General features: G+C 41.4%; 1 protein-coding gene and 8 non-coding genes across 9 annotated transcripts in view; 1 reads left to right on the top strand and 8 right to left on the bottom strand.

Annotated features, from left to right (window-relative positions):
• The window catches only part of LOC122782769 (disheveled-associated activator of morphogenesis 1-like), a 45,655-nt gene extending 19,498 nt beyond the window's left edge, over window positions 1–26,157 (top strand). Inside the window, exons 11-27 of the mRNA XM_044047280.1 lie at window positions 14–80; window positions 2,581–2,698; window positions 2,790–2,928; window positions 4,673–4,731; window positions 15,773–15,960; window positions 16,135–16,374; window positions 17,763–17,870; window positions 18,630–18,727; window positions 20,018–20,102; window positions 20,722–20,828; window positions 21,328–21,416; window positions 22,583–22,751; window positions 22,934–23,041; window positions 23,556–23,616; window positions 23,708–23,842; window positions 24,544–24,714; window positions 25,241–26,157. Of these exons, the coding sequence (XP_043903215.1) occupies window positions 14–80; window positions 2,581–2,698; window positions 2,790–2,928; window positions 4,673–4,731; window positions 15,773–15,960; window positions 16,135–16,374; window positions 17,763–17,870; window positions 18,630–18,727; window positions 20,018–20,102; window positions 20,722–20,828; window positions 21,328–21,416; window positions 22,583–22,751; window positions 22,934–23,041; window positions 23,556–23,616; window positions 23,708–23,842; window positions 24,544–24,714; window positions 25,241–25,435 (2,137 nt within the window). The 3' untranslated portion in view covers window positions 25,436–26,157. The remainder of the gene's footprint in view (window positions 1–13; window positions 81–2,580; window positions 2,699–2,789; window positions 2,929–4,672; window positions 4,732–15,772; window positions 15,961–16,134; window positions 16,375–17,762; window positions 17,871–18,629; window positions 18,728–20,017; window positions 20,103–20,721; window positions 20,829–21,327; window positions 21,417–22,582; window positions 22,752–22,933; window positions 23,042–23,555; window positions 23,617–23,707; window positions 23,843–24,543; window positions 24,715–25,240) is intronic.
• Window positions 7,074–7,146, bottom strand: trnaf-gaa. The gene has a single exon. It is a non-coding gene; the product is annotated as a tRNA-Phe (tRNA).
• On the bottom strand, window positions 8,031–8,103 carry trnaf-gaa. Its single transcript has one exon. It is a non-coding gene; the product is annotated as a tRNA-Phe (tRNA).
• On the bottom strand, window positions 9,415–9,487 carry trnaf-gaa. Its single transcript has one exon. It is a non-coding gene; the product is annotated as a tRNA-Phe (tRNA).
• trnaf-gaa lies at window positions 11,029–11,101 on the bottom strand. The gene has a single exon. It is a non-coding gene; the product is annotated as a tRNA-Phe (tRNA).
• Window positions 11,446–11,518, bottom strand: trnaf-gaa. The gene has a single exon. It is a non-coding gene; the product is annotated as a tRNA-Phe (tRNA).
• Window positions 12,431–12,503, bottom strand: trnaf-gaa. The gene has a single exon. It is a non-coding gene; the product is annotated as a tRNA-Phe (tRNA).
• trnaf-gaa lies at window positions 12,842–12,914 on the bottom strand. The gene has a single exon. It is a non-coding gene; the product is annotated as a tRNA-Phe (tRNA).
• On the bottom strand, window positions 13,482–13,554 carry trnaf-gaa. The gene has a single exon. It is a non-coding gene; the product is annotated as a tRNA-Phe (tRNA).
• Window positions 26,158–26,854: the final 697 nt, after the last annotated feature.

The raw sequence follows: 26,854 nt of genomic DNA, 5'->3' as shown, positions 1-26,854 counted from the left end.
TGTTGTCTTCCAGACACCTGGACTTTTTCGAGATGTTGAGGAATGAAGATGAGCTAATGATCTCCAAACAATTTGATGCTGTAAGTAATCATAACCTTTTTTAGATTTCATGACACCAAACAACATATCTTTGGATCTAGTAAACACTTGCTGCATAATGTAGGCCAATAAAATGTGTTGCTCTTAGATGAAGGTATTTTTGGTAGCAAAACTCCTGCGTACCCTTGCCAATAAATTGTGTACTTGTATACAATTGTCATAAATGTGTATCATAAAATTTGAAGTTACAATTTTTTTTCTACCCTGTAAATACAACACAGAAGTTACAGGTCCACAAATTATTCATTACAGCTACACAAATCCCATGCTACACCTCACAAATGAAAATCTTCCTTCATTCATGGTTTTGCTACTGTCACCACAGATTATTTGGTGAAAAACACCTGCATATAAAAATGGGGAAACTGTGTCCTGTGGGGGAGAGAAAAGTACAACTAGACAGTTACACCAACACAAATCCTGTTCTGTGCATCACGAGTTAAAAAAAGAGTTTTACGCTTACAGTTTTGCTCATACCACCTCAGTATATTTGGTGCAAATCACATTTGCACTCAATTTCTAACTTTTTTTCTGTCTTACGTACAGTATAGTACAGCATATGAATGTAAGACAATTTTTTTAACATATAAAAAGATAGATAAACTAAAAACATTGAAATAAGACAAAGAAAACAAATATATATATATATATACATATATATATACAAAAATATAAAAATTCGAGCCCCGGTTGGAACAAGGGCCTTTCTGCATGGAGTTTGCATGTTCTCCCCGTGTGTGCGTGGGTTCTCTCCGGGTTCTTCGGCTTCCTCCCACAGTCCAAAAACATGCAATGTGGGGATTAGGTAAATTGGACACTCTAAATTGACCGTAGGAGTGAGTGTGAGAGTGAATGATTGTTTGTCTCTAGTTGTGTGTGGCCCTGCGATGGACTGGCGAACTGTCCAGGATGTACCCCGCCTATCGTCCGATGTAGCTGAGATTGGCACAGCACCCCCCGCGACCCTCTGGTGGAGGATAAAGCGGTTAGATGATGACTGATTGACTGATACAAAAATAACCCAAATGATATAAAAAAATTATATAAAATCAAAAGGTTTTGCAGTTTCTAACTGCAGTGCTGGAAGTCCATTAACAAGTAGAGTCGACAAAACAACACCTTTAGCTAACTACTTGGTTCTAAAGGTTTATTCCAGCCAACTACATGCAATTGTTATTATTACTATTATTATTGATTTGCATGTATTTGGCTGTAATACAAGAGTTGCATGTGGGTCAACCAGTGTAATTAGCTTGTTAACAGGTAAAATGTAGAATCATAGGCTATGAAATTTGCAATTACTAGATCTCAACTAGACATTTAAACAGTTGTAGAGAGGAAAGGCGCATGCATTTCTTTTACTGTATATAATAACGACTTTAGTAATCCAAATTTTCTGGCATTTATTTTATTTTTTCATATTCACACAGTAACACACATTGTAACACACATTGTATTGCCAGACCCTGGGTCTGGCAATACAACTGAACAGAACTAAAACAAGCAAACAGATGAACAAAGAATGCAACAAAATGCCTTAAACATTGGGTTTCTACAGTGCCTTGAGATAATGTATATTATGAGTTGGCGTTATACAAATAAAATTAAATTGAATTGAATTGAATGATGTTGCTGCAGCACTGAGCCTAGGCATTCTAGGGGCAACGAAAGATACAGATATAATTATTTTCTGGTGTTTCTAGTGTGTTGGGTATGAGATGTTATTCATTTAACAGCTATGTTGCATCAATTCACATGAAGGTTTACAAGTGTACATAATTTGTTTTTCACCAAATATACTGTGATGACAGTAGTAAAACTTTGGACTTTGAAGATTTTCATTTGTGAGGTGTAGCATGGATTTGTGTAACTATAATAAAGGATTTGTGAACTTGTAACTTTTGTGTTGTATTTCCAGGGTAGAAAAAAAAATTCTGTGACTTTTGTATACAAGTACACAGTTTACTGACATGGTAGTTGTGCTACCAAAATACCTTCATACTCTTATTTTTTGCTCACATTTGATGTGTGTCTCCATTAAAAAAAAATTATGTCGCATGTAAATGGCCCCTTTTTGTAAAATCTCCCCATTGTTCTCTATGTTTCTGTTGCCTGAATCCATTATATTTTGTCAACAGGGCTTTTATAGTGAAGTTGAATACAGAGGTATATCAAAAATCAGTCAAACCTATGCAAAACATGGCCGCAGCCAGAGGTGCATGAGATGCATCACATCAGTAACATAGCCCTCACACACTGCATAAGCATCCAGTGTGGCCCAGCAGGCATAAGGGGAAACCAAAATTACTGAATAATAATAAATGTTATATGTTTTTGTTGTATCAGTATTATTATAATTTTCTTCTTATTACACAACCAAGGAGTAGAGTTGTTTTCAGTTTCTGAAGCAGCATATTTACATTTCTCAGATGACATTAAATAATGGTATTAACTGTTTGTGTTTTTGATTTATTGCCTCAGGTCCATATAGAAACTAAAAGTGCCAGCCAGATGTTTGAGCTGATCAAGAAGAAGCTGAACCACACGGAAGCTTACCCTCACCTCCTGTCCGCACTACAGCACTGTCTCATGATTCCATGTGAGACTTCCTTTCTGTCTGTTAGCCTTCAGTTTACTAAAAGAGCTATGACTGTGACACTGTCTTGACACCCCTGCCTATGTATCTGCAGACAAGCAGAACAACAACACACTTCAGTACTGGGTATTGTTGGACCGGATAATTCAGCAGCTGGTGCTGCAGACGGACAAAGGTGAAAACCCTGATGCTGCTCCATTAGAGGACTTCAATGTTAAGAATATAATTCGCATGTAAGTGTACAGGGTTCCATCAGCCCATTAATGTCTGGTGATGTAATGAATGAATGAATGACGTAATGGAGTAATACTCTATACTAGACTATACCAACTCTTTACAGACCACTGGTGACTTTTCTTTCTTCGAAAAAGCGAATAATGACAAATGTAATGACTTTCTTTCATAAACCTAAATACTTTCTAAGAAGGAAATGCACCATTCTGCTGCACAAGTGAGATCCATCTAACTGTATTTACTGCAGGCAGAGAGTTGGACACATACCCACCCAGAGAAGCGCTGTGTAAACCCTATTAGCCCATTATAAAACTCTTAAATATTGTATTCAGCATGTCCATATTCTGCAACCCCTGGGCCAATAAGTTAGCCTTGGCCCAAGAACTTCTAATTACAGTTTCTTATTAGGAAATTGTTTAAAAATTGTTTTAAAAATGCTCAGCTCAGTATGGGCTTTACAAGGTACCAGTATTCTATCGCGGTTTGAAATAAAAGGATCAGTCAATAACCGCCATATACGGCCGTGTATGTGGAGCCGACACAAGCACTTCCGTATGATGGTGACATCACGGACCAATCCTTGGGCTGATGGCTACAACAGAGATTAGCTTGGGTTACGTTACTTGATGGAAAGATGGCGGACGGTGAGGAGGACGAATTAATCAGCTTCTTGGAAATTGCCTATGAAAGCACAATGTTAAATGACACGAGAAAGGCTATAGTAGCCATAAACAAACAGATACAAACGTTGAACTTGATTCCCAAAAGCCTTACAGATACTGTAAGTATAAAATCATGTTGTGATTTTAATTAAGTTGATGAGAGTTGATCCAGTGTCATAGGCATAGTTCAAAATAAATATAATAGAGCAGTTTGGAGCAGGTCTTTATTTTTTTGATACTGTTGTTTGAGTTAAGTCATTGAGTTAACTTGCAGTTTGTCCTGCAAATGGGCCCAAGTTATTGAGCATACCCATGAAAATACAGGTGTGTGCGTGCACACAGACACACACACAAAGTTTGCGGCTACACGTTGCAGCTTCTTCTTCCATAGCATTTCCATAGCATAGTAGAAGTGAGATCAGCGTCGGCATTACCAGTAGCATCTGTCTTTGTTAAGTAGTACAGCCAAAGATCGGCGCTGTAACAGCCACGATTAAGTTCTCCTGTAAAGCGTTTTTCCTTGTCCATCTTCATTCAACTGAGAAAACACACGCAGTGTCTCGAAATAGCAGTAGCAGTAATAAGCCTTTGCAGGGGTGGCTGCATATTAGGTAGCCATGTGTTTTGTCTGTGACGTGCAGCTGATTGACCAAAAAAACAACAAAAGCACTGGAATGTGATATCACCACACCCCAACTAGGAATTGGTTTACAGCGATCAAACAACCCAAATTAAAATACGAAGTCTATGGTTTTAAGACCCCCAATGAAAATGGTCTCCCAACCTACAAACAACAAATGTTCATAATGTCCATAAGTCTACTGACTGAAGATTATGCTTTAATATTATGAATAATTTTTTAGGCCAAAAAGCAAATAGTCTAGCTTTAACCAATGGGTTTACATCTTTAAAAAATGAAGGCCGAGTGAGAAGCACAGGTTCTTTTAATGCCCAGGGGTAGACGGATTAAGTCAGCACAGATATTATGTTCTATATTAATGAAACACTTCATAGTTGTGAGATAAAGTCAGTTGTGTTGCTAATCTAATATTGCACTGTTTGTGTGTACCTTTGCTTTTAGGCTCATCAAGGAGAATGAGGTCAAACAATGGAAAGATCAAGCAGATAAAATGAGAAAAGGTAAACACACACCCATGACAAGCATGAACATAGACAAATTTAATCCAGGCTATAACTAGCCTTACTTTAGGTAATATAATTTATGTGATGTTTCCTAATTCAACTGGCATTGAAGTAGTGAAAAAAGTATGTGAACCATAAAACACATTATATCAACAGAAGCTGACTGGAGTCAGCAATGTGTGATGCTGGTGACCAATATGATCAGAGCTACTTTGATTCATAAGAGGGCTTGACGGCAGTTGCGGCTAGCATTGTTGCCTCACAGCAACTGAATGCCGGTTCAGCCAGTTCTTTCTGTGAAGAGTTTGCATGTTCTCCCCATGTGCGTGTATGAGTTCTCTTCAGGTACTTTGGTTTCCTCCCACAGTCCAAAATATGCAGAACACTCTAAATTGACCATAGATGTGTGTGAGAGTGAATGCTTGATCATCAATGTGTGTTGGCCCTGCGAAGGACTGGTGATCTGTCCAGGGTGTGACCCACCTTTCCAACAGGTGGAGGATAAAGTAGTAGATGGATGGATGGATGAGTCATAACATCCATCCATCCTACTTGCCACAGAATATGGGGAAAGAGCGCAAGACTGCTGACTCAATTTAAGCCTGAGGTTTGAGGATTTGCTGCTGTACCTCATTCCTGAAATGTGGGCTTCAGTCCTGTCATTCTGGCTCCACTCTGTTCTGCACCTCAGATGGGCCTTGATCGCTCCACCTTGTTGACAGCACCAGGTGTGGATGCCATTCTTCTACTTCACTCATGGTGCTGTATGAATGGAGCCCATCTCTGACCACTATGCTCCACTTCACAAGACAGTGCAATGTGACATATTATGGAATGGGGAGGATTGTTGGAACATCCCTATCTTGAGGCCAATGGCTGACAAAAACCTGGTCATAGTCAATGGCACCATATTTTCATGCTAGTTTAAAAGGTGCATGTACTCTGTAACCCAGGAAAAAGCTCCAAGAGTCCTCCTCCTAAAGCATGTTTACAGTCCTCCGAAATGGTGTTGACAATGGGGCGCAGAGCTCCACCCACATCAACCATTGTTATGCAGTTATTGTTCTTTTACATCAACAGCTGTACAGATGACCGTAGCATTGGTTGTGAGTATGCAGAGCTATACCAAGATCAACCATTGGTAGCTTGTCGAAGATTGATGCGTTTGACTGTTATTTTAGGTCAACCCCAGGTTTCGTCATTTAAATGACGAAAAATGCAGCACAAGTGTCATTGTTAGTTTCCAAGAAACACTCTTGGCATTTTCGCAATCTGTGCCAAGTGGTGTCGGGAGCAAATCCACTTGCACCCAACATTGCGCTGGTGGGTGCATTGAGATGTTTCAGAGATCCACCTACATCAGCCATTGTTCGGCAGTAGACGAAGGGCAAGTTGCATTGTTCTTTTACATGATGACTGTAGTATTGGTTGTGAGTATACCAAGATCAACCACTGTCGATGATTGAGATGTTTGACTGTTATTTTAGGTCAACAGGGTCCAAGATAAACCCATATAAATGCAGAAACCCGGGATTGAACCAGGGACCTTCAGATCTTCAGTCTGACGACCACATGGGGCTATAAGTTGCTTCCAGACCAAAAAGTGCACAGTGCAGCACAAGTGTCATTGTTAGTTTCCAAGAAACACTCTTGGCATTTTCGCAATCTGTGCCAAGTGGTGTCGGGAGCAAATCCACTTGCACCCAACATTGCGCTGGTGGGTGCGTTGAGATGTTTCAGAGATCCACCTACATCAGCCATTGTTCGGCAGCAGACGAAGGGCAAGTTGTATTGTTCTTTTACATGATGACTGTAGTATTGGTTGTGAGTATACCAAGATCAACCATTGGTAGACTGTCGATGATTGAGACGTTTGACTATTATTTTAGGTCAACACGGGCCAAGATAAACCCATATAAATGCCGAAATTGAACCAGGGACCTTCAGATCTTCAGTCTGACGCTCTACCAACTGAGCTATTTCGGCTCTTTTGTGTCTTCAGTCTGACGCCCACATGGGGCTATAAGTTGCTTCCAGACCAAAAAGTGCACAGTGCAGCACAAGTGTCATTGTTAGTTTCCAAGAAACACTCTTGGCATCTTCGCAATCTGTGCCAAGATTGCGAAAATGCCAAGAGTGCGCTGGTGGGTGCGTTGAGATGTTTCAGAGATACACCTACATCAGCCATTGTTCGGCAGCAGACGAAGGGCAAGTTGCATTGTTCTTTTACATGATGACTGTAGTATTGGTTGTGAGTATACCAAGATCAACCACTGTCGATGATTGAGACGTTTGACTGTTATTTTAGGTCAACAGGGGCCAAGATAAACCCATATAAATGCCGAAACCCGGGATTGAACCAGGGACCTTCAGATCTTCAGTCTGACGCTCTCCCAACTGAGCTATTTCGGCTCTTTTGTGACAGTCCCGTGAGCTTGTGGGTGGAAAAGCCACAGCATTATCACCCAAAAAGCCTGTATTTCATTTTTCATCCTATTTGGACAGTAAGAAAACGGCCTGCAACACTCTCTACCTCATGTACCTGATGATAACGTTTGGCAAATGCAAACTACATATTCAACTTTGGCTATGTGAGAGAGTGAAGTCTTGGGCTAATGGCCAAGGCTCTCTTTTGACACATGGGGCTTTATGTTGCTTCCAGACCAAAAAGTGCACAGTGCAGTAGGGAGCAAATCCACTTGCACCCAACATTGCGCTTGTGGGTGTGTTGAGATGTTTCAGAGATCCACCTACATCAGTTGGGCAGCAGACGAATGCGACGTTTTATTTTTCTTTTACATCAACAGCTGTACAGATGATCGTAGCATTGGTTGTGAGTGCGCAGAGCTATACCAAGATCAACCATTGGTAGCTTGTCGAAGATTGACGCGTTTGACTGTTATTTTAGGTCAACAGGGCCAAGATAAACCCATTTAAATGCCGAAACCCGGGATTGAACCAGGGACCTTCAGATCTTCAGTCTGACGCCCACATGGGGCTATAAGTTGCTTCCAGACCAAAAAGTGCACAGTGCAGCACAAGTGTCATTGTTAGTTTCCAAGAAACACTTTCGCAATCTGTGCCAAGATTGCGAAAATGCCAACAGTGCGCTGAGATGTTTCAGAGATCCACCTACATCAGCCATTGTTCGGCAGCAGACGAAGGGCAAGTTGCATTGTTCTTTTACATGATGACTGTAGTATTGGTTGTGAGTATACCAAGATCAACCACTGTCGATGATTGAGACGTTTGACTGTTATTTTAGGTCAACAGGGGCCAAGATAAACCCATATAAATGCCGAAACCCGGGATTGAACCATGGGCCTTCAGATCTTCAGTCTGACGCTCTCCCAACTGAGCTATTTCGGCTCTTTTGTGACAGTCCCGTGAGCTTGTGGGTGGAAAAGCCACAGCATTATCACCCAACAAGCCTGTATTTCATTTTTCATCCTATTTGGACAGTAAGAAAACGGCCTGCAACACTCTCTACCTGACGTACCTGATGATAACGTTTGGCAAATGCAAACTACATATTCAACTTTGGCTATGTGAGAGAGTGAAGTCTTGGGCTAATGGCCAAGGCTCTCTTTTGACACATGGGGCTATAAGTTGCTTCCAGACCAAAAAGTCAACAGTGCAGCACAAGTGTCATTGTTAGTTTCCAAGAAACACTCTTGGCATTTTCGCAATCTGTGCCAAGTGGTGTCGGGAGCAAATCCACTTGCACCCAACATTGCGCTGGTGGGTGCGTTGAGATGTTTCAGAGATCCACCTACATCAGCCATTGTTCGGCAGCAGACGAAGGGCAAGTTGTATTGTTCTTTTACATGATGACTGTAGTATTGGTTGTGAGTATACCAAGATCAACCATTGGTAGACTGTCGATGATTGAGACGTTTGACTATTATTTTAGGTCAACACGGGCCAAGATAAACCCATATAAATGCCGAAACCCGGGATTGAACCAGGGACCTTCAGATCTTCAGTCTGACGCCCACATGGGGCTATAAGCTGCTTCCAGACCAAAAAGTGCACAGTGCAGCACAAGTGTCATTGTTAGTTTCCAAGAAACACTCTTGGCATTTTCGCAATCTGTGCCAAGATTGCGAAAATGCCAAGAGTGCGCTGGTGGGTGCGTTGAGATGTTTCAGAGATCCACCTACATCAGCCATTGTTCGGCAGCGGACGAAGGGCAAGTTGCATTGTTCTTTTACATGATGACTGTAGTATTGGTTGTGAGTATACCAAGATCAACCACTGTCGATGATTGAGACGTTTGACTGTTATTTTAGGTCAACAGGGCCAAGATAAACCCATTTAAATGCCGAAACCCGGGATTGAACCAGGGACCTTCAGATCTTCAGTCTGACGCCCACATGGGGCTATAAGTTGCTTCCAGACCAAAAAGTGCACAGTGCAGCACAAGTGTCATTGTTAGTTTCCAAGAAACACTTTCGCAATCTGTGCCAAGATTGCGAAAATGCCAACAGTGCGCTGAGATGTTTCAGAGATCCACCTACATCAGCCATTGTTCGGCAGCAGACGAAGGGCAAGTTGCATTGTTCTTTTACATGATGACTGTAGTATTGGTTGTGAGTATACCAAGATCAACCACTGTCGATGATTGAGACGTTTGACTGTTATTTTAGGTCAACAGGGGCCAAGATAAACCCATATAAATGCCGAAACCCGGGATTGAACCAGGGACCTTCAGATCTTCAGTCTGACGCTCTCCCAACTGAGCTATTTCGGCTCTTTTGTGACAGTCCCGTGAGCTTGTGGGTGGAAAAGCCACAGCATTATCACCCAACAAGCCTGTATTTCATTTTTCATCCTATTTGGACAGTAAGAAAACGGCCTGCAACACTCTCTACCTGATGTACCTGATGATAACGTTTGGCAAATGCAAACTACATATTCAACTTTGGCTATGTGAGAGAGTGAAGTCTTGGGCTAATGGCCAAGGCTCTCTTTTGACACATGGGGCTATAAGTTGCTTCCAGACCAAAAAGTGAACAGTGCAGCACAAGTGTCATTGTTAGTTTCCAAGAAACACTCTTGGCATTTTCGCAATCTGTGCCAAGTGGTGTCGGGAGCAAATCCACTTGCACCCAACATTGCGCTGGTGGGTGCGTTGAGATGTTTCAGAGATCCACCTACATCAGCCATTGTTCGGCAGCAGACGAAGGGCAAGTTGTATTGTTCTTTTACATGATGACTGTAGTATTGGTTGTGAGTATACCAAGATCAACCATTGGTAGACTGTCGATGATTGAGACGTTTGACTATTATTTTAGGTCGACACGGGCCAAGATAAACCCATATAAATGCTGAAACCCGGGATTGAACCAGGGACCTTCAGACGCTCTCCCAACTGAGCTATTTCGGCTCTTTTGTGACAGTCCCGTGAGCTTGTGGGTGGAAAAGCCACAGCATTATCACCCAAAAAGCCTGTATTTCATTTTTCATCCTATTTGGACAGTAAGAAAACGGCCTGCAACACTCTCTACCTGATGTACCTGATGATAACGTTTGGCAAATGCAAACTACATATTCAACTTTGGCTATGTGAGAGAGTGAAGTCTTGGGCTAATGGCCAAGGCTCTCTTTTGACACATGGGGCTTTATGTTGCTTCCAGACCAAAAAGTGCACAGTGCAGTAGGGAGCAAATCCACTTGCACCCAACATTGCGCTTGTGGGTGTGTTGAGATGTTTCAGAGATCCACCTACATCAGTTGGGCAGCAGACGAATGCGACGTTTTATTTTTCTTTTACATCAACAGCTGTACAGATGACCGTAGCATTGGTTGTGAGTGCGCAGAGCTATACCAAGATCAACCATTGGTAGCTTGTCGAAGATTGACGCGTTTGACTGTTATTTTAGGTCAACAGGGCCAAGATAAACCCATTTAAATGCCGAAACCCGGGATTGAACCAGGGACCTTCAGATCTTCAGTCTGACGCCCACATGGGGCTATAAGTTGCTTCCAGACCAAAAAGTGCACAGTGCAGCACAAGTGTCATTGTTAGTTTCCAAGAAACACTCTTGGCATTTTCGCAATCTGTGCCAAGATTGCGAAAATGCCAAGAGTGCGCTGGTGGGTGCGTTGAGATGTTTCAGAGATCCACCTACATCAGCCATTGTTCGGCAGCAGACGAAGGGCAAGTTGCATTGTTCTTTTACATGATGACTGTAGTATTGGTTGTGAGTATACCAAGATCAACCACTGTCGATGATTGAGACGTTTGACTGTTATTTTAGGTCAACAGGGGCCAAGATAAACCCATATAAATGCCGAAACCCGGGATTGAACCAGGGACCTTCAGATCTTCAGTCTGACGCTCTCCCAGCTGAGCTATTTCGGCTCTTTTGTGACAGTCCCGTGAGCTTGTGGGTGGAAAAGCCACAGCATTATCACCCAACAAGCCTGTATTTCATTTTTCATCCTATTTGGACAGTAAGAAAACGGCCTGCAACACTCTCTACCTGATGTACCTGATGATAACGTTTGGCAAATGCAAACTACATATTCAACTTTGGCTATGTGAGAGAGTGAAGTCTTGGGCTAATGGCCAAGGCTCTCTTTTGACACATGGGGCTTTATGTTGCTTCCAGACCAAAGAGTGCACAGTGCAGTAGGGAGCAAATCCACTTGCACCCAACATTGCGCTTGTGGGTGTGTTGAGATGTCAAGATAAACCCATTTAAATGCCGAAACCCGGGATTGAACCAGGGACCTTCAGATCTTCAGTCTGACGCTCTCCCAACTGAGCTATTTCGGCTCTTTTGTGACAGTCCCGTGAGCTTGTGGGTGGAAAAGCCACAGCATTATCACCCAAAAAGCCTGTATTTCATTTTTCATCCTATTTGGACAGTAAGAAAACGGCCTGCAACACTCTCTACCTGATGTACCTGATGATAACGTTTGGCAAATGCAATTCAACTTTGGCTATGTGAGAGAGTGAAGTCTTGGGCTAATGGCCAAGGCTCTCTTTTGACACATGGGGCTTTATGTTGCTTCCAGACCAAAAAGTGCACAGTGCAGTAGGGAGCAAATCCACTTGCACCCAACATTGCGCTTGTGGGTGTGTTGAGATGTTTCAGAGATCCACCTACATCAGTTGGGCAGCAGACGAATGCGACGTTTTCTTTTTCTTTTACATCAACAGCTGTACAGATGATCGTAGCATTGGTTGTGAGTGCGCAGAGCTATACCAAGATCAACCATTGGTAGCTTGTCGAAGATTGACGCGTTTGACTGTTATTTTAGGTCAACAGGGCCAAGATAAACCCATTTAAATGCCGAAACCCGGGATTGAACCAGGGACCTTCAGATCTTCAGTCTGACGCCCACATGGGGCTATAAGTTGCTTCCAGACCAAAAAGTGCACAGTGCAGCACAAGTGTCATTGTTAGTTTCCAAGAAACACTCTTGGCATTTTCGCAATCTGTGCCAAGTGGTGTCGGGAGCAAATCCACTTGCACCCAACATTGCGCTGGTGGGTGCGTTGAGATGTTTCAGAGATCCACCTACATCAGCCATTGTTTGGCAGCAGACGAAGGGCAAGTTGCATTGTTCTTTTACATGATGACTGTAGTATTGGTTGTGAGTATACCAAGATCAACCACTGTCGATGATTGAGACGTTTGACTGTTATTTTAGGTCAACAGGGGCCAAGATAAACCCATATGAATGCCGAAACCCGGGTTTGAACCAGGGACCTTCAGATCTTCAGTCTGACGCTCTCCCAACTGAGCTATTTCGGCTCTTTTGTGACAGTCCTGTGAGCTTGTGGGTGGAAAAGCCACAGCATTATCACCCAACAAGCCTGTATTTCATTTTTCATCCTATTTGGACAGTAAGAAAACAGCCTACAACAATCTCTACCTGATGTACCTGATGATAACGTTTGGCAAATGCAAACTACATATTCAACTTTGGCTATGTGAGAGAGTGAAGTCTTGGGCTAATGGCCAAGGCTCTCTTTTGACACATGGGGCTTTATGTTGCTTCCAGACCAAAGAGTGCACAGTGCAGTAGGGAGCAAATCCACTTGCACCCAACATTGCGCTTGTGTTGAGATGCCAAGATAAACCCATTTAAATGCCGAAACCCGGGATTGAACCAGGGACCTTCAGATCTTCAGTCTGACGCTCTCCCAACTGAGCTATTTCGGCTCTTTTGTGACAGTCCCGTGAGCTTGTGGGTGGAAAAGCCACAGCATTATCACCCAAAAAGCCTGTATTTCATTTTTCATCCTATTTGGACAGTAAGAAAACGGCCTGCAACACTCTCTACCTCATGTACCTGATGATAACGTTTGGCAAATGCAAACTACATATTCAACTTTGGCTATGTGAGAGAGTGAAGTCTTGGGCTAATGGCCAAGGCTCTCTTTTGACACATGGGGCTATAAGTTGCTTCCAGACCAAAAAGTGCACAGTGCAGCACAAGTGTCATTGTTAGTTTCCAAGAAACACTCTTGGCATTTTCGCAATCTGTGCCAAGTGGTGTCGGGAGCAAATCCACTTGCACCCAACATTGCGCTGGTGGGTGCGTTGAGATGTTTCAGAGATCCACCTACATCAGCCATTGTTCGGCAGCAGACGAAGGGCAAGTTGCATTGTTCTTTTACATGATGACTCTAGTATTGGTTGTGAGTATACCAAGATCAACCACTGTCGATGATTGAGACGTTTGACTGTTATTTTAGGTCAACAGGGGCCAAGATAAACCCATATAAATGCCGAAACCCGGGATTGAACCAGGGACCTTCAGATCTTCAGTCTGACGCTCTCCCAACTGAGCTATTTCGGCTCTTTTGTGACAGTCCCGTGAGCTTGTGGGTGGAAAAGCCACAGCATTATCACCCAACAAGCCTGTATTTCATTTTTCATCCTATTTGGACAGTAAGAAAACGGCCTGCAACACTCTCTACCTGACGTACCTGATGATAACGTTTGGCAAATGCAAACTACATATTCAACTTTGGCTATGTGAGAGAGTGAAGTCTTGGGCTAATGGCCAAGGCTCTCTTTTGACACATGGGGCTATAAGTTGCTTCCAGACCAAAAAGTGCACAGTGCAGTAGGGAGCAAATCCACTTGCACCCAACATTGCGCTTGTGGGTGTGTTGAGATGTTTCAGAGATCCACCTACATCAGTTGGGCAGCAGACGAATGCGACGTTTTCTTTTTCTTTTACATCAACAGCTGTACAGATGATCGTAGCATTGGTTGTGAGTGCGCAGAGCTATACCAAGATCAACCATTGGTAGCTTGTCGAAGATTGACGCGTTTGACTGTTATTTTAGGTCAACAGGGGTCAAGATAAACCCATTTAAATGCCGAAACCCGGGATTGAACCAGGGATCTTCAGTCTGACGCCCACATGGGGCTATAAGTTGCTTCCAGACCAAAAAGTGCACAGTGCAGCACAAGTGTCATTGTTAGTTTCCAAGAAACACTCTTGGCATTTTCGCAATCTGTGCCAAGTGGTGTCGGGAGCAAATCCACTTGCACCCAACATTGCGCTGGTGGGTGCGTTGAGATGTTTCAGAGATCCACCTACATCAGCCATTGTTAGGCAGCAGACGAAGGGCACGTTTTATTGTTCTTTTACATGATGACTGCAGTATTGGTTGTGAGTATGCAGAGCTATACCAAGATCAACCATTGGTAGACTGTCGATGATTGACACGTTTGACTGTTATTTTGGGTCAACAGGGGCCAAGATAAACCCTTGTGAATGCCGAAACAGCAGACGAATGCAACGTTTTACTGTTATTTTACATGCCAAACAGACAATTTTGGACTGTGGCCCCTAATCGATAAAGATCCTGATGGTTTCTTACATAAGAACATCCGTCGCACTATGGAAGGCTGTGGCACTTTGATTTAGGTCACAACTTGAACTGAACAGCGGTTTGAATGGGCTACGCTGTGGTGGGATATGGGAGCATATTGTGTTTGATGTTATGATGGGGCACAATACAGTTTCTCTTTCACTTTCACCCCATTAAAGAGCTGCGGCATTCAGACAAACTTTCAAAAATGCACTCTCTGTTAGGGGGGCTTTTAAAGCCAGGCAGTATTCAAAGAGGATTTTATCTTTAAATTAACATTTCATAACTGTGTATTTTGTCAGAATTATACCATGCTTGAATTGGATATTTGTGCCCAGTAGAAGTGCACAACATCTTCTATCCCATGGTTTAATAACAGTGTGAGAGAAAGCCAGTAGCAGCTGGTGCCATATTACCTTACCTGTGATCCCTCTCAGCCATTTACTGCCATTGCATCAATAACAGTTGAGGAATTACAAGTATTTCATACCCATACCCGTGGAATGATCCTGTCAACGGGGTGAAACTAGTGAAGTGCGATGCATTTTGCAACGCTGGTGATGCATTCTGGTTCAATCCAATAGTGAGTACATATTTGAGAATTGCACAATTTCGGGGTATTTTCTTTGTGGTATTAGCAAATCCACTTGCGCCCACTGTTGTGTTCATGGGTGTGTTGGCCCTAAAATGAAGAATTAGCGGGTACATTGTTGGCACATTTCTCTCTTTAGACCAATGGCTAACAAAAACCAGGTCACAGTCAATGGTACCACATTTTCATGCTTGTTTAAAATGTGTATTGCAACTTACAATAAGTGCATTTAAACAGAGCTCTACCAAGATCAACCATTGGTAGACTATAAACAAATTAGTTTAGCTCAACAGCCATAAAGATTACCAGTAAATGGCACCGTATTTTAGTGCTTGTTTAAAAGGTGCATTACATTGGTGTGCATGAGGAAACAGTTGCTTACTTTGGTGGTCCTTTGCCAACAATAAATGCTTTGTTCGCATAGTTCAAGCACCTGATGCATCTCATATCCAAAGATGGACAATATGTCAATATGCAGAAATACTGCTGATTTGTTGTCTTATACTAATCATCTGTTGTAGGAACTCATCATCTGTTGCAGGAACTCTTAAAAGTTTTTACTTCACAAAATGTAAACTAAACTTTTTTTTTACCTGCAGATCACCAGAACTTACAGCAGCGTTTGGAAAAGAAAGAGAGGGAGTGTGATGCCAAAAATAAGGAGAAAGAAGACATGATGGCAATGCTGAACAAGATGAAAGACAAACTGGAGCGAGAGACCAATGAACACAAGCAAGCCAAACTTCAAGTGGCAGAATTGTCAGCTCGGCTGCAGCATGGAAGCTCTGTACGACCACCAACACAAAGCAAACAAATCCCGTCACTTTTAGATTTTGTATTTCGTCTATTTTTTAAATTTTCTATCATGTTTTTGCACGATCCATTATAGCAATGATATTTCTTCAAAAATAATAATACTCATAATTTGTATGTGTGTTTTTTGTTTGTGCTGTCCTCATAGACTTCCAGTGTTCCAGGGGGACCTCCTGACACTTCTGGTATTATAGCTCCATCCATTTCCTTTCCTCCTCCTCCTCCACCACCACCACCTCCTCCTCCTCCACCAGATGGTCCACCTGCTTTTGGCAAAGTTCCTTTAGCTCCTCCTCCTCCAGGAGTGCCACTGGTTACTGCACACAAGAGGAACATTCCTCAGCCATCTAATCCAATGAAGTCATTCAACTGGAGCAAACTGCCTCAGGTAACCGTCACTTTTACTGCCAGGTCTATTGGTACTATTCATGATGTGGCTTTACAATTACTGCTGCTCCTGCTCTTACTGCTCCGTCTTCTATAGAACATTCCCTTTACTGACAACAGTTTTCTCGTAGTGATGGCTATCTAGAATGGCAGAGACTGCTAGATGTCACTTCTCTGTTGTCACTGCATTAAGTCTGCTTCTAGCATGCCTGGGGTTTGGGATTGGTTTGCTTTTTTAGGAGATTCTGTAGTCCAAAACGGCTCCCTTGCCAGATCCCTGGCAGGCTCGGCTGTTTGGTAAAAGTGAATGAGACCAAAAATTCTGCATGAATATGTTTCCTGATGTTATTGATCAAGGAGACAAATTATCTGATAGACTTGTACTGAAGGGGGCACACGGTGGTCTAGTGGTTAGCACTCTCGCCTTGCAGCAAGAAGACCCGGGTTCGAGCCCCGGTTGGAACAAGGGCCTTTCTGTATGGAGTTTGCATGTTCTCCCCGTGTGTGCGTGGGTTCTCTCCGGGTTCTCCGGCTTCCTCCCACAGTCCAAAAACATGCAATATGGGGATTAGGTAAATTGGACACTCTAAATTGACCATAGGAGTGAGTGTCAGAGTAAATGGTTGTTTGTCTCTATCTGTGTGTGGCCCTGCAATGGACTGGCGAACTGTCCAGGGTGTACCCCGCCTATCGCCCGTTGTAGCTGAGATTGGCACAGCACACCCCGCGACCCTCTGGTGGAGGATAAAGCGGTAGATGATGACTGACTTGTACTGAATGACCAATGTGGGGATTCAATATGTGTATAAGAGAACACATTGGCTTGAAAGAGTTTATCCGTTTGTATATAGTAGGGTTTCAAAACACTGGCACATTGGTTGCCAGAGAAAGCTTCTACAATTGAACAACATTTATATCCTGTGTTACACTGTGTTCATGCACATACCCCTAAATAACTTTCTCAACGTCTCAACATTTTATTTTTAACATTTAACGTATTTGGTTAAGTTTAGTGTCAGAAGCAAGTGGAGTCTGAAAGGGGAAAGGGACAGTGTGTCTGCTCTGAGCAGCGGAAATGTTTACATGAGAGATAAGATATGAGGTGATGAAAATGGACTGCAACAACCATAAGTATCCCTGTGCAATGTGTAAGAGAGAGACATTTTGTAGAGGTGGCACAACAGACCAAAACACCAGGGGGATGAGTCTTCTTTCAGCTGGGAGGTTGTGGTTTGTGGGTTTGATTCCCGGCTCTGCTAGACTACGTGTGTAATTGGGCAAGACTCTTTACCCAATGTCGCCCCTGGTAGTGTGTGAATGGGTATAAATGTGTGATAGGAAATGCACTGCATGAATTTGTGAGTGAAAAAAAAACCTGTCTTGTTTCAGAGCAAGACAGATGGAACCATATGGACAGAGATGGATGATCTGAAAGTGTTTAAAAATCTAGATCTAGAGGAGTTCCAGAGGACCTTCTCAGCTTACCAAAGGCCACAGGTAAAGTGTAATGTTTTTTTTATTATTATTTGTATCATAAGCACAGCCATGCAGTCATATACAGTATATTACTGTTTATGTTAGTTTGACTTTACCAGTCAAAGTCTTGTAACATTTTTCCCAAAGTGTACTGCAGGTGGGCCATGAAAGGTCATTATATATAAAAAATGTTTTTAATTTGAAGTTTGATTTGATTTGAAGTTTTGTAATTACATTTTGAATTTCAGTAACATATGTATGATAGATCTTAATGAATACTTATAAGGAATAAAGCAAAGCCATGGTGTTTATAAATTATATGTGATTTTTCTTTTATCTGACTATAGCAGATAGTTCTTCTTTGTGTAAGTATCAGTGTCAGCTGATCTGCATACAGGCCTAACATTTCAGTATTTGCACTCAATGTTAATTTGTTCATTTTAATTCCTAAATTGATAATGATGCACTCTGAGAGTGAAGCTAAACTTTTTACATGGAGCCCAGCTGTAATAACCACATGCATGTGTTGAAAGATATGCAAGTTCAGAAAGTTAAGTGGACTGATTATTTATGTGCACTGAATTTTTGTATCCCATGTGCACATAAAAACAATAACATATAGGAATTATTAAACCTAGTCTTGTGTGTTGATCAGAGTCGTGATTTAATGTTTGGGTGGAACTCAGAGGAAAGTGGGCACTTTGGGTCTAGAGTATGATATTTTCATGATGATGATTTTCAAGTGTTGTTGGATTGTGACTCTTTGCTTTGTTTAAATAGAAAGATACTGAAGATGATCGTACTGTTGCTAAGAAGGTGAAGGAGCTGTCAGTAATCGATGGACGGCGGGCACAGAACTGCAATATCCTGCTCTCGAGGTCAGTGTGTGTTCGGATTGCAGAATGAGAGAAAACTCAAACTATAAATATAATGGAAATCATGGAAATCATGGAAATCAGATTTTAACTATAGGGATACCTTGAACATTAACCTAGCATTTTATTGTAAAACATTATACCATTTGTAAATTTGTGAAAAGTCAGCTTTTCTCAGGTCCTGTTTTTAAAATCAAACAACAGTTTTCACCTGGTAATAAAATGTTATTTGATTTTACTTCCCTGCTTAACACAAACGGATGTTTTTTTACGTAGCACAAAGTTTAAGCATTAGCAGCACATTATAAACATGAATTTTATGTAAAGAATAAAAAACACTAATAATAGCCTAATAAAACATCAATTCGGGCAATAGCCTTGTTGCCTCACAGCAAGAAGGTCACCAGTTCAGATTAGGTTGATTGATGATCATTGATGATGTAACACATGATGGCAGCAGCAGAATGAACTCTACAGAAACATTTTGTCTGCCAATTTTTAATCTCACATGAAAAATGGGTGGGTTCAAACAAAAGGTGCTATTCCATATGTTTTGTATCAGATCCAGATGTAAATACCTGGAAGTAAAAGCTGAAATGTTCATCTTTTGATATATTTTTTTGAAAGTCTATGGCAAAAATAAAGGAATTGGCCTCTCTGTTCCAATACTTTTGGAGGGCGCTATACATGTGCTTAACTGTGTGCAGCTTTACAGAAAAATAACCAATTTGTACTAATAATGAGAATAAATAATAAGACAATGTTTGAATCGGTCAAAGGTCTTAAACTGTTCTGTACCTTTGACTGCCATTAAGTAGATGTTGTATCAGCATTTCCTGGTTAAACGGAAGGTAGGATTATCCCATATTGGACTATATTGTGATAGAGAATATGGCTCTTTTGAAGATATCAAACCATATGTGTGAAAAAAGGGTCATTTTAGACCATGTCCTTGCATTTTAGTCCAAATTATCTGGTAAAAAGTAGAACATGATAGACCTCAGTTAGACAGCCTAATTGTTTATAAAAGCTCTGGATGCTTTAAACTCCCATTTATTAAATGTTACATAAAGTAGAGATATATGTCTTAATATATCTTATTATGCTGTAGTACATTATCTGAGTTACACATATTCATATAGCCATAGAATCAATTTCCATCTTGACATCTTGATATCTTGACAAAACACCCTTTCTTTCTTTCACCAAATATATAGTTTTCATCAGGACTAAGTCAATTGCATCCATAAAAAATAATGTGTAAAACATAACTGACAGTTGTTTGTGTGACAGGCTGAAGCTGACCAATGAGGAGATCCGCCATGCCATCCTGAACATGGATGAACAGGAGGATTTACCTAAAGACATGCTGGAGCAGGTACCAGCCCACACACATGTACAGAACATGGGAGTAAAATTTACACTTGCTGGAAATCTTTCTTTTTCACCATATTGATATGGTAATATGAAGTTACATAAAACTAAATATGCTTTTTTTTATTACTTTAGTGAGCAATTATGACACATTTCAGCTCATGTCTGATAATAAGATAATGATCTGACATTCATTAATGAAAATAACAACATCTCACATCTCGACTGTTTTTATATCTGATATGTCATTTTTATGGGACAAATATTTTCAGTCAGTTCATGGCCAAGTAGAAAGTAACTGGGCTTGCAACCAAAGGGTCACCAGTTCAAATCTGGGGACTGGTCTAGGGCTTGGCTGCTCCTGAACAAGGTACCCAAGCCCTATTCATGTGTGTTTACTACTTGAATGGGATGGATTAAAAGCAGCTATATCTGGCCGTGTAAGGAAATATTTAACCTGAAAACATGGTAGAAAGACAGGAGGCTTCTCCTCTAAGGGACCACCAAGCCTGGTTTTACTTCAAATTTAAAAACTACAAAGACAGATAAGATAATTCAGGAAGTCAGTAGTTACTGATAATGTATTAGAGGCAGATTGATTTAGTGTGCCTTTGCTTTTGAAGCTTTTAAAGTATGTTCCTGAGAAGAGTGACATTGAACTGTTGGAAGAACACAAGCATGAGCTGGACCGTATGGCCAGATCTGACCGCTTCCTGTATGACATGAGCAGGTAAGTACCAATTGAGCTTGGTTCACACTGCATGATTTTCAGCCCAACCGGTCACTGGCCACTGTGCAGCCACCAACAGCACACTTGTCCCTCCACGTTGACATAATACCGCTCATCCTCCCTATGATTTTGCATAATATGTCCCCTTTAACATAAAAATGGTTTGGGGCACAGGAAATAAAGACACTGTGAATTTCTAACTCTCTATTAAGAAGAGCGATGTATGCACAAACATGATCGCCCTACAGAGAAAGTCCATCACCTCTCAGCAACTTCAGACAGTGTAGAACATCTGAAATCTACTACTCTGCTTAACAATATGTTATCATAAAACTCCATTGTATCCATTGTACATTGTATCCATTGTATCCATCGTAATATTGTATGATGTTCTGAATTGACACTTGACAATTCTCAAGCACTGACCTGCACAAATACAACAACAGCAGCAACAACAGTTTTTGATTTTCTTTTGTGTTTTTGTGTCTGTTGTGTCCAGAATCAACCACTATCAGCAGAGACTGCATACGCTCTACTTCAAGAAGAAGTTTGCAGAAAGAGTGGCTGAGGTCAAGCCAAAAATAAAAGGTAACTTCTTCCACTCTGAAGGTTATCAGTTTATATTGAAGACTGTTTGACAACAGGGCTACATTTGAACCCATAAGGTCTGACACACTGATGTGTTTGAAGACATATCTGTTTTCTCTTATACTGTATCTTCAAAGCTGTTGTCAGAGACGTCTTTTTTCCAACTTTAGGGGGGACATTTATTCACCAACAAACTTCCCTACCTCACTAGCAGAGATGACCACCTCTTTGTGGAATACTGGTGGATAAACTGTTGTGGGATTAGGACTAGTTATTGATTCAATATTCTTTATACCAACTAAGTCCGACTAAAACCAAGCTAGTCTTCTAATATACCTGGATAATGAGATTCATAGTCCAATTACTCTTGCATGTAGTTGGACTGGAGGCAGACTTGGCGTTCTGCACATGCACCAAAATTTCCTCCCCGATCTTTGACCGGGGAGTAGAAGGAGACGACATATAAACTGCAGTGTCTTTCTTTAAACAATACATCAACCACAACAGCCATGCTCAATCTAATTTGTATCTCGAATCACATGCACAGCAGGTACAAAACATACAGGATCACAGCTCCATCCATCTCACTGTCCATCTCGTCGTTCACTGTTTATATTTCTGTAACGCAAAGGTCAAAAAGGTCAATACACACTAGCTTATAGAGAGATACTCAGCCAATAAATTGATTTTCTCCTCCACGTCTTTGGCAAGTTGTCTGAATGCCTGTTGTAGTCGGACTGTGGCTGTAGTTCAATTAAAGTGTGCAAGAAAATGTCCAGAATGGGAAAATCTCAAAACACCACATTTTGGTTTTTGTGGATACAACCACGATGCTACTTTGGGAAAATGCCATTTCTGCCAGTACAGTCAATAGTTAGGTTAGCTTTAACAACGTAACATAACAATATGCAATGTTACTTAATAAAACTGACCAAGTTCCTTGTGAGTGCGGTCACACTGAAAGTGACCAATCATATGAGGGCCGGTGCCCTCCTTGGTCTCCACCCCCAAACTGTCAAAAGTCTGGTCGATTAAAGAACTCCTCTTAAATAGTTGCCCTCGGCAAGCACATTTCGTTCGACAATAAAGGCTATTCTATTCCTGTGCGTGCAGATTTCAATGACTGATTGATTAGTGAGCCTCTCTTTCTTCCTCTACTATTTCAGCTCTGTGCCTGGCATCCCGAGAGGTGTTGCAGAGTGAGCGACTGCGTCAACTCCTCGAGGTGGTTCTGGCCTTTGGGAACTACATGAACAAAGGACAACGAGGAAATGCCTATGGATTTAAAGTCTCCAGTCTGAACAAATTAGCTGACACCAAGTCAAGCATAGACAGGTAGAGAAACACTGCATTGTCTTTGTGTGACTGGCCTTTTTCATAAAGGACATACATGTACATGCTGACTCACATTCACATCGTCATGTCCAACCTGGGATGCTGAATGAAACAGCAAAATGACTTAAAAGTGCAAAGTGATGAATGATGGACTTTTAAATGTGTGCTGTGTGTCTTTGTAGAAACGTCAGTCTGCTTCACTACATGATCTCCGTACTGGAGAAGAAGTTTCCAAAGCTGGTGACCTTCGGTGACGAGCTACAGAATGTGCCAGAAGCTGCTAAAGTCAAGTAGGAATGAAGTGGCAAACATACACACACACACAGAACCTGGTTTCCATCACTTCACGGGACATTACATCGACATATATTATTATAATTTCGTTGAGACTCACTCTAACATTAACCTTAACTACTAGTAACCTTACCATACAACACGTTGTCACCTTAAAATGTAATGTGACGGGGACTTGATTTTTGTCTCCATAAGGAAGACCTCGGAATTAGTAAGTATTGTGAATGGAAAGGGTTGTTAAATGTGAAATAAAGTGGCAAACATACTATTAAAAAAAGAGTTAATATCCTCTGTGCACACGAAAGGCCTGTTTCTCTCAAATGTTGTCCACAAATCTATTATTATGCTAAACGTAGAGCTTGGTTATTTCACAAATGTGTATTTATTGGTCACATTAAACAGCATCAAAGGTCAAATATCAAGTAAAAACAGTGAGTGCCAGAGTTTAAAAATGTTTAAAAGCTGATTTATTCTGACTACCATGTGTTTTGTGTAACTTTGTCTTCCCAGTATGACAGAGTTGGAGAAGGACATTGGAAATCTGAGGTCTGGCCTAAAGAGTATTGAGGCAGTAAGTGACACACTACATTTAAAAAGTTTGCAGTTGTCAGTGTCCATATGTCTTGTCTTGTGTGTGTGTGACCTCTTGCTGCCATCTCCAGGAGCTGCAGTTCCAGCAGGCTCAGTCCTCTCACTCTCCTGCTGATAGGTTTGTCCCTGTGGTCAGTCAGTTCATCACTGTGGCCTCATTCAGCTTCTCTGAGGTAGAGGAGTCACTCACTGAGGCCAAGGAATTGGTAAGTGGGCAACAGTATCTGTTCTTTGTGTGTGTGTGTGTGTGTGTGTGTGTTCTTGTAGATGTTAGCTCTTTAGGAGCAAAATCTGAACAAGGTACAGTAGGTGCCTTCAGGCCAGGATTATGTTCCAACATGCAAAGTTTGGGGCAGATCGGACAATAGACAATTTATACTCCCTGTCCCATGACCAAACACAGCTGTCAAGGCAATGATGTTTGGTGAAAACCCAGTTTTCAAAATACTGTATATGAGATAGCACTATCAAGGTCGAAAGCATTTTTATTACATAACGATATGTGAGAATGGAGTTGAGAGACAACATCAACGGATTGCAGATTTTACAACCAAAGTTTTGTCTAATCTCTATTAACAGATATGCATATGTATACAGATACAATTAAAAAAGCACAATGGCATTGTATTTCTGTAAATTCATAAAAACAGCTCCTTTGCTCTTTACACAGAACATTTACCAGTTTGCTAAAATGTGATTAGTCAAGCCAGAAATGGCTTAACTTGCCGGCAGATTCTGTATATTCACATAGAGTATTGATTGATGAAGATGAATGGGTTGCTGATTAATACTCCAATTTGCCTAAACATTATGTTTCTCCCATGTGATGAGAGCCATGTTTTCTCCTTATGTAGAACAAAACCAACTTTACAACTTAAATGTGTGTCTTTTGTGTCTCCTGTTGAAGTTTGGGAAAGCACTGAGACACTTTGGAGAGGACTCCTCCAAGCTGCTGCCAGACGAGTTCTTTAGGATCTTCGACACTTTCCTCACAGCTTTCTCCGAGGCCAAACATGACAACCAGAACATGGCCAGGTCCAAGGAGGAGGAGGAGAAAAGGGCACTCATGGAGGCACAGGTTAGCAAACCTTAACAGATAAGAGAGGGCCATACACTAGGTATGCATTAGTGGGTGTGTGGAATACACTCGTGTTGTATTTGAATTATGCTGCATTCCATTTACATCAAAACTCAGAGGTCAGAAGTGCAGATTTTCACCGCATTCCAGTTGAAAATTTTCGGAAAAAAAACGCAAATGTATCTCAGGCTAGCCATTGTTAGCAATACCAGTCGCTCTTTGTGGTATGTTATGCACACAAACAGTAGCAACATGTCTACTGTTGAAAATGAAACAGTACTACTGAGGTTGCTCCATTTCCAAACCCAAGGTCAGCGGGCAGTCCCTCTTCAGAAATGTTCCATGACCATGAGTTCCAACTTCAAATGTATTGCAGCATTACCCTACCCATCGTGGTGATGCACTTTGGATGTGTTCATTTAAAAAAAACATAACAACATAATGAAACCTGTTCTACTTATAACATCCACCTCATTAATTCACTGATAAAATGTAAAACATCCACTCTTTCTCTGGCATGTTCTAGCTGAAGAGAGACAGAGAGCAGAAGACCAAGAAATCTGAAGCAAACAAAGAAGAGGGCGAGTTTGACGACTTGGTGTCAGCTCTGCGCTCTGGAGAGGTGTTTGACAGGGACATGTCCAAAATGAACCGCAGGAAACAGCGCACGCACAACTTGTTCGAAAACAGCCGGGAGAGGCCTATTGGAAAACTGAACTAATACCAGGAAACAATTGTTTTAACTTCAAATGTATGAGGCACTGACTATGCTGAGCATAGTCGCTGTTCAGCTTCAGACACAGAGGCTCACACTCAGTGGAAACATGGCTACTAGTGGTGACACAAAGAAAAACAGATTTTAACGTCTTAATAAAAGATGCCTAGCCTAGCTTAAGGGGCTGTACACACAAAAACAAGTTAAGGCTAATCCACTTAAGTTGTTTTTATTGTATCAGCACTTTATCCATTTGAAAACAGGTCAGAGAGTGGGAAAATCTCTACTTTGAGAAAATCCTGATGTCATAGTTCCACCTCTCCCTCTTGCTGTCTTTGCTGTCGTCTTTTGCAGTTTTCCTTTTCGTGGTTGTGCTGGCTTTCTTCATTCTATCTGTGTTTGTATGCATTTGAATGTTTACTTGTCCGCGCACGCTCCACACAACATGTTCTCTGTTTTTGGTGTAGCGGTGTTACGCCACGTAGAGGCCTGGCATATGTACTATAGAGTCATTTCGGGGGTTTCATGTGGATGAAGATATTTCTTGAAATGATACCGCGTTAATGGAAAGCTTTTAAAATGACAAACTCCATGCAAAAAAATGTGCCAACCTGGGTCTTGCAAAGACAAGAACTAACCACTACACCAACTGTGTGTTCCCACAGATATACCATAACATCAGTGATCTGTTTTGTTTATTCAAGTAAAAGTGTTTGTTTTTTGTTTCAGTTTTCTCCTCTTTTTATGTTACGATTCAACACATTTTTCACCCCCGTTTGTGAAATCTCTAAAGACAGACTAGTGATATCTTGCGTCTTCTCAGGCTGACTTTAGTTTTCATTGACAGTCAAAACTGTCAAAGGAAGTGAAAGTAAGTAGTAGTGTGAAGTTGTTTTCAACATCCATTTTGGTATCTCACCATAGTGAGATGCCTCACTCATGTTTCACAAAAGTGGGGTAAAGTCCTGAACTTAAAGTTCAATGTCTCACATTACTAGTATAGCTGTTAAGCTGCACGGTGAGTTAACATATAAAGTCAATGCACAGACGGGAGTTGATGAGCATTTGAGACATGGACGCTCGTTCTTGCTCAAAACATGGCTGTCTTGATGTCAAGTCTCTGACATGATTTCACGTCCATATCCGGTGCCAGCCAGCCAGACACGGGTGGTTCATGATGGAGGGAAAACTTATCATCCCTGTGTATACACCTAGAGCTCTATTACATGAAAGGTTTTATCTACAGAGACCATTTAAAAAAGAAAAGGCTTGGAATAATCAGCAAAGTAGTTGGTCTGCTTGATAAGTTGGAGAAGGACCCACAAAAAATGATATAAAGCAAAATTGGAGTTCAGAATTACACTTCTGCCAATCAGTGTGTGCAAGGCAGAAATCTCACATGGTTTGAATGATGTGGACATTCTT

This window comes from Solea senegalensis, linkage group LG16 (genome assembly GCF_019176455.1).
Source record: "Solea senegalensis isolate Sse05_10M linkage group LG16, IFAPA_SoseM_1, whole genome shotgun sequence".
Lineage (NCBI taxonomy): Eukaryota > Metazoa > Chordata > Actinopteri > Pleuronectiformes > Soleidae > Solea > Solea senegalensis.
Note: the sequence above shows the minus strand (reverse complement) of the source record. Positions and strands in the feature narration are given on the sequence as shown.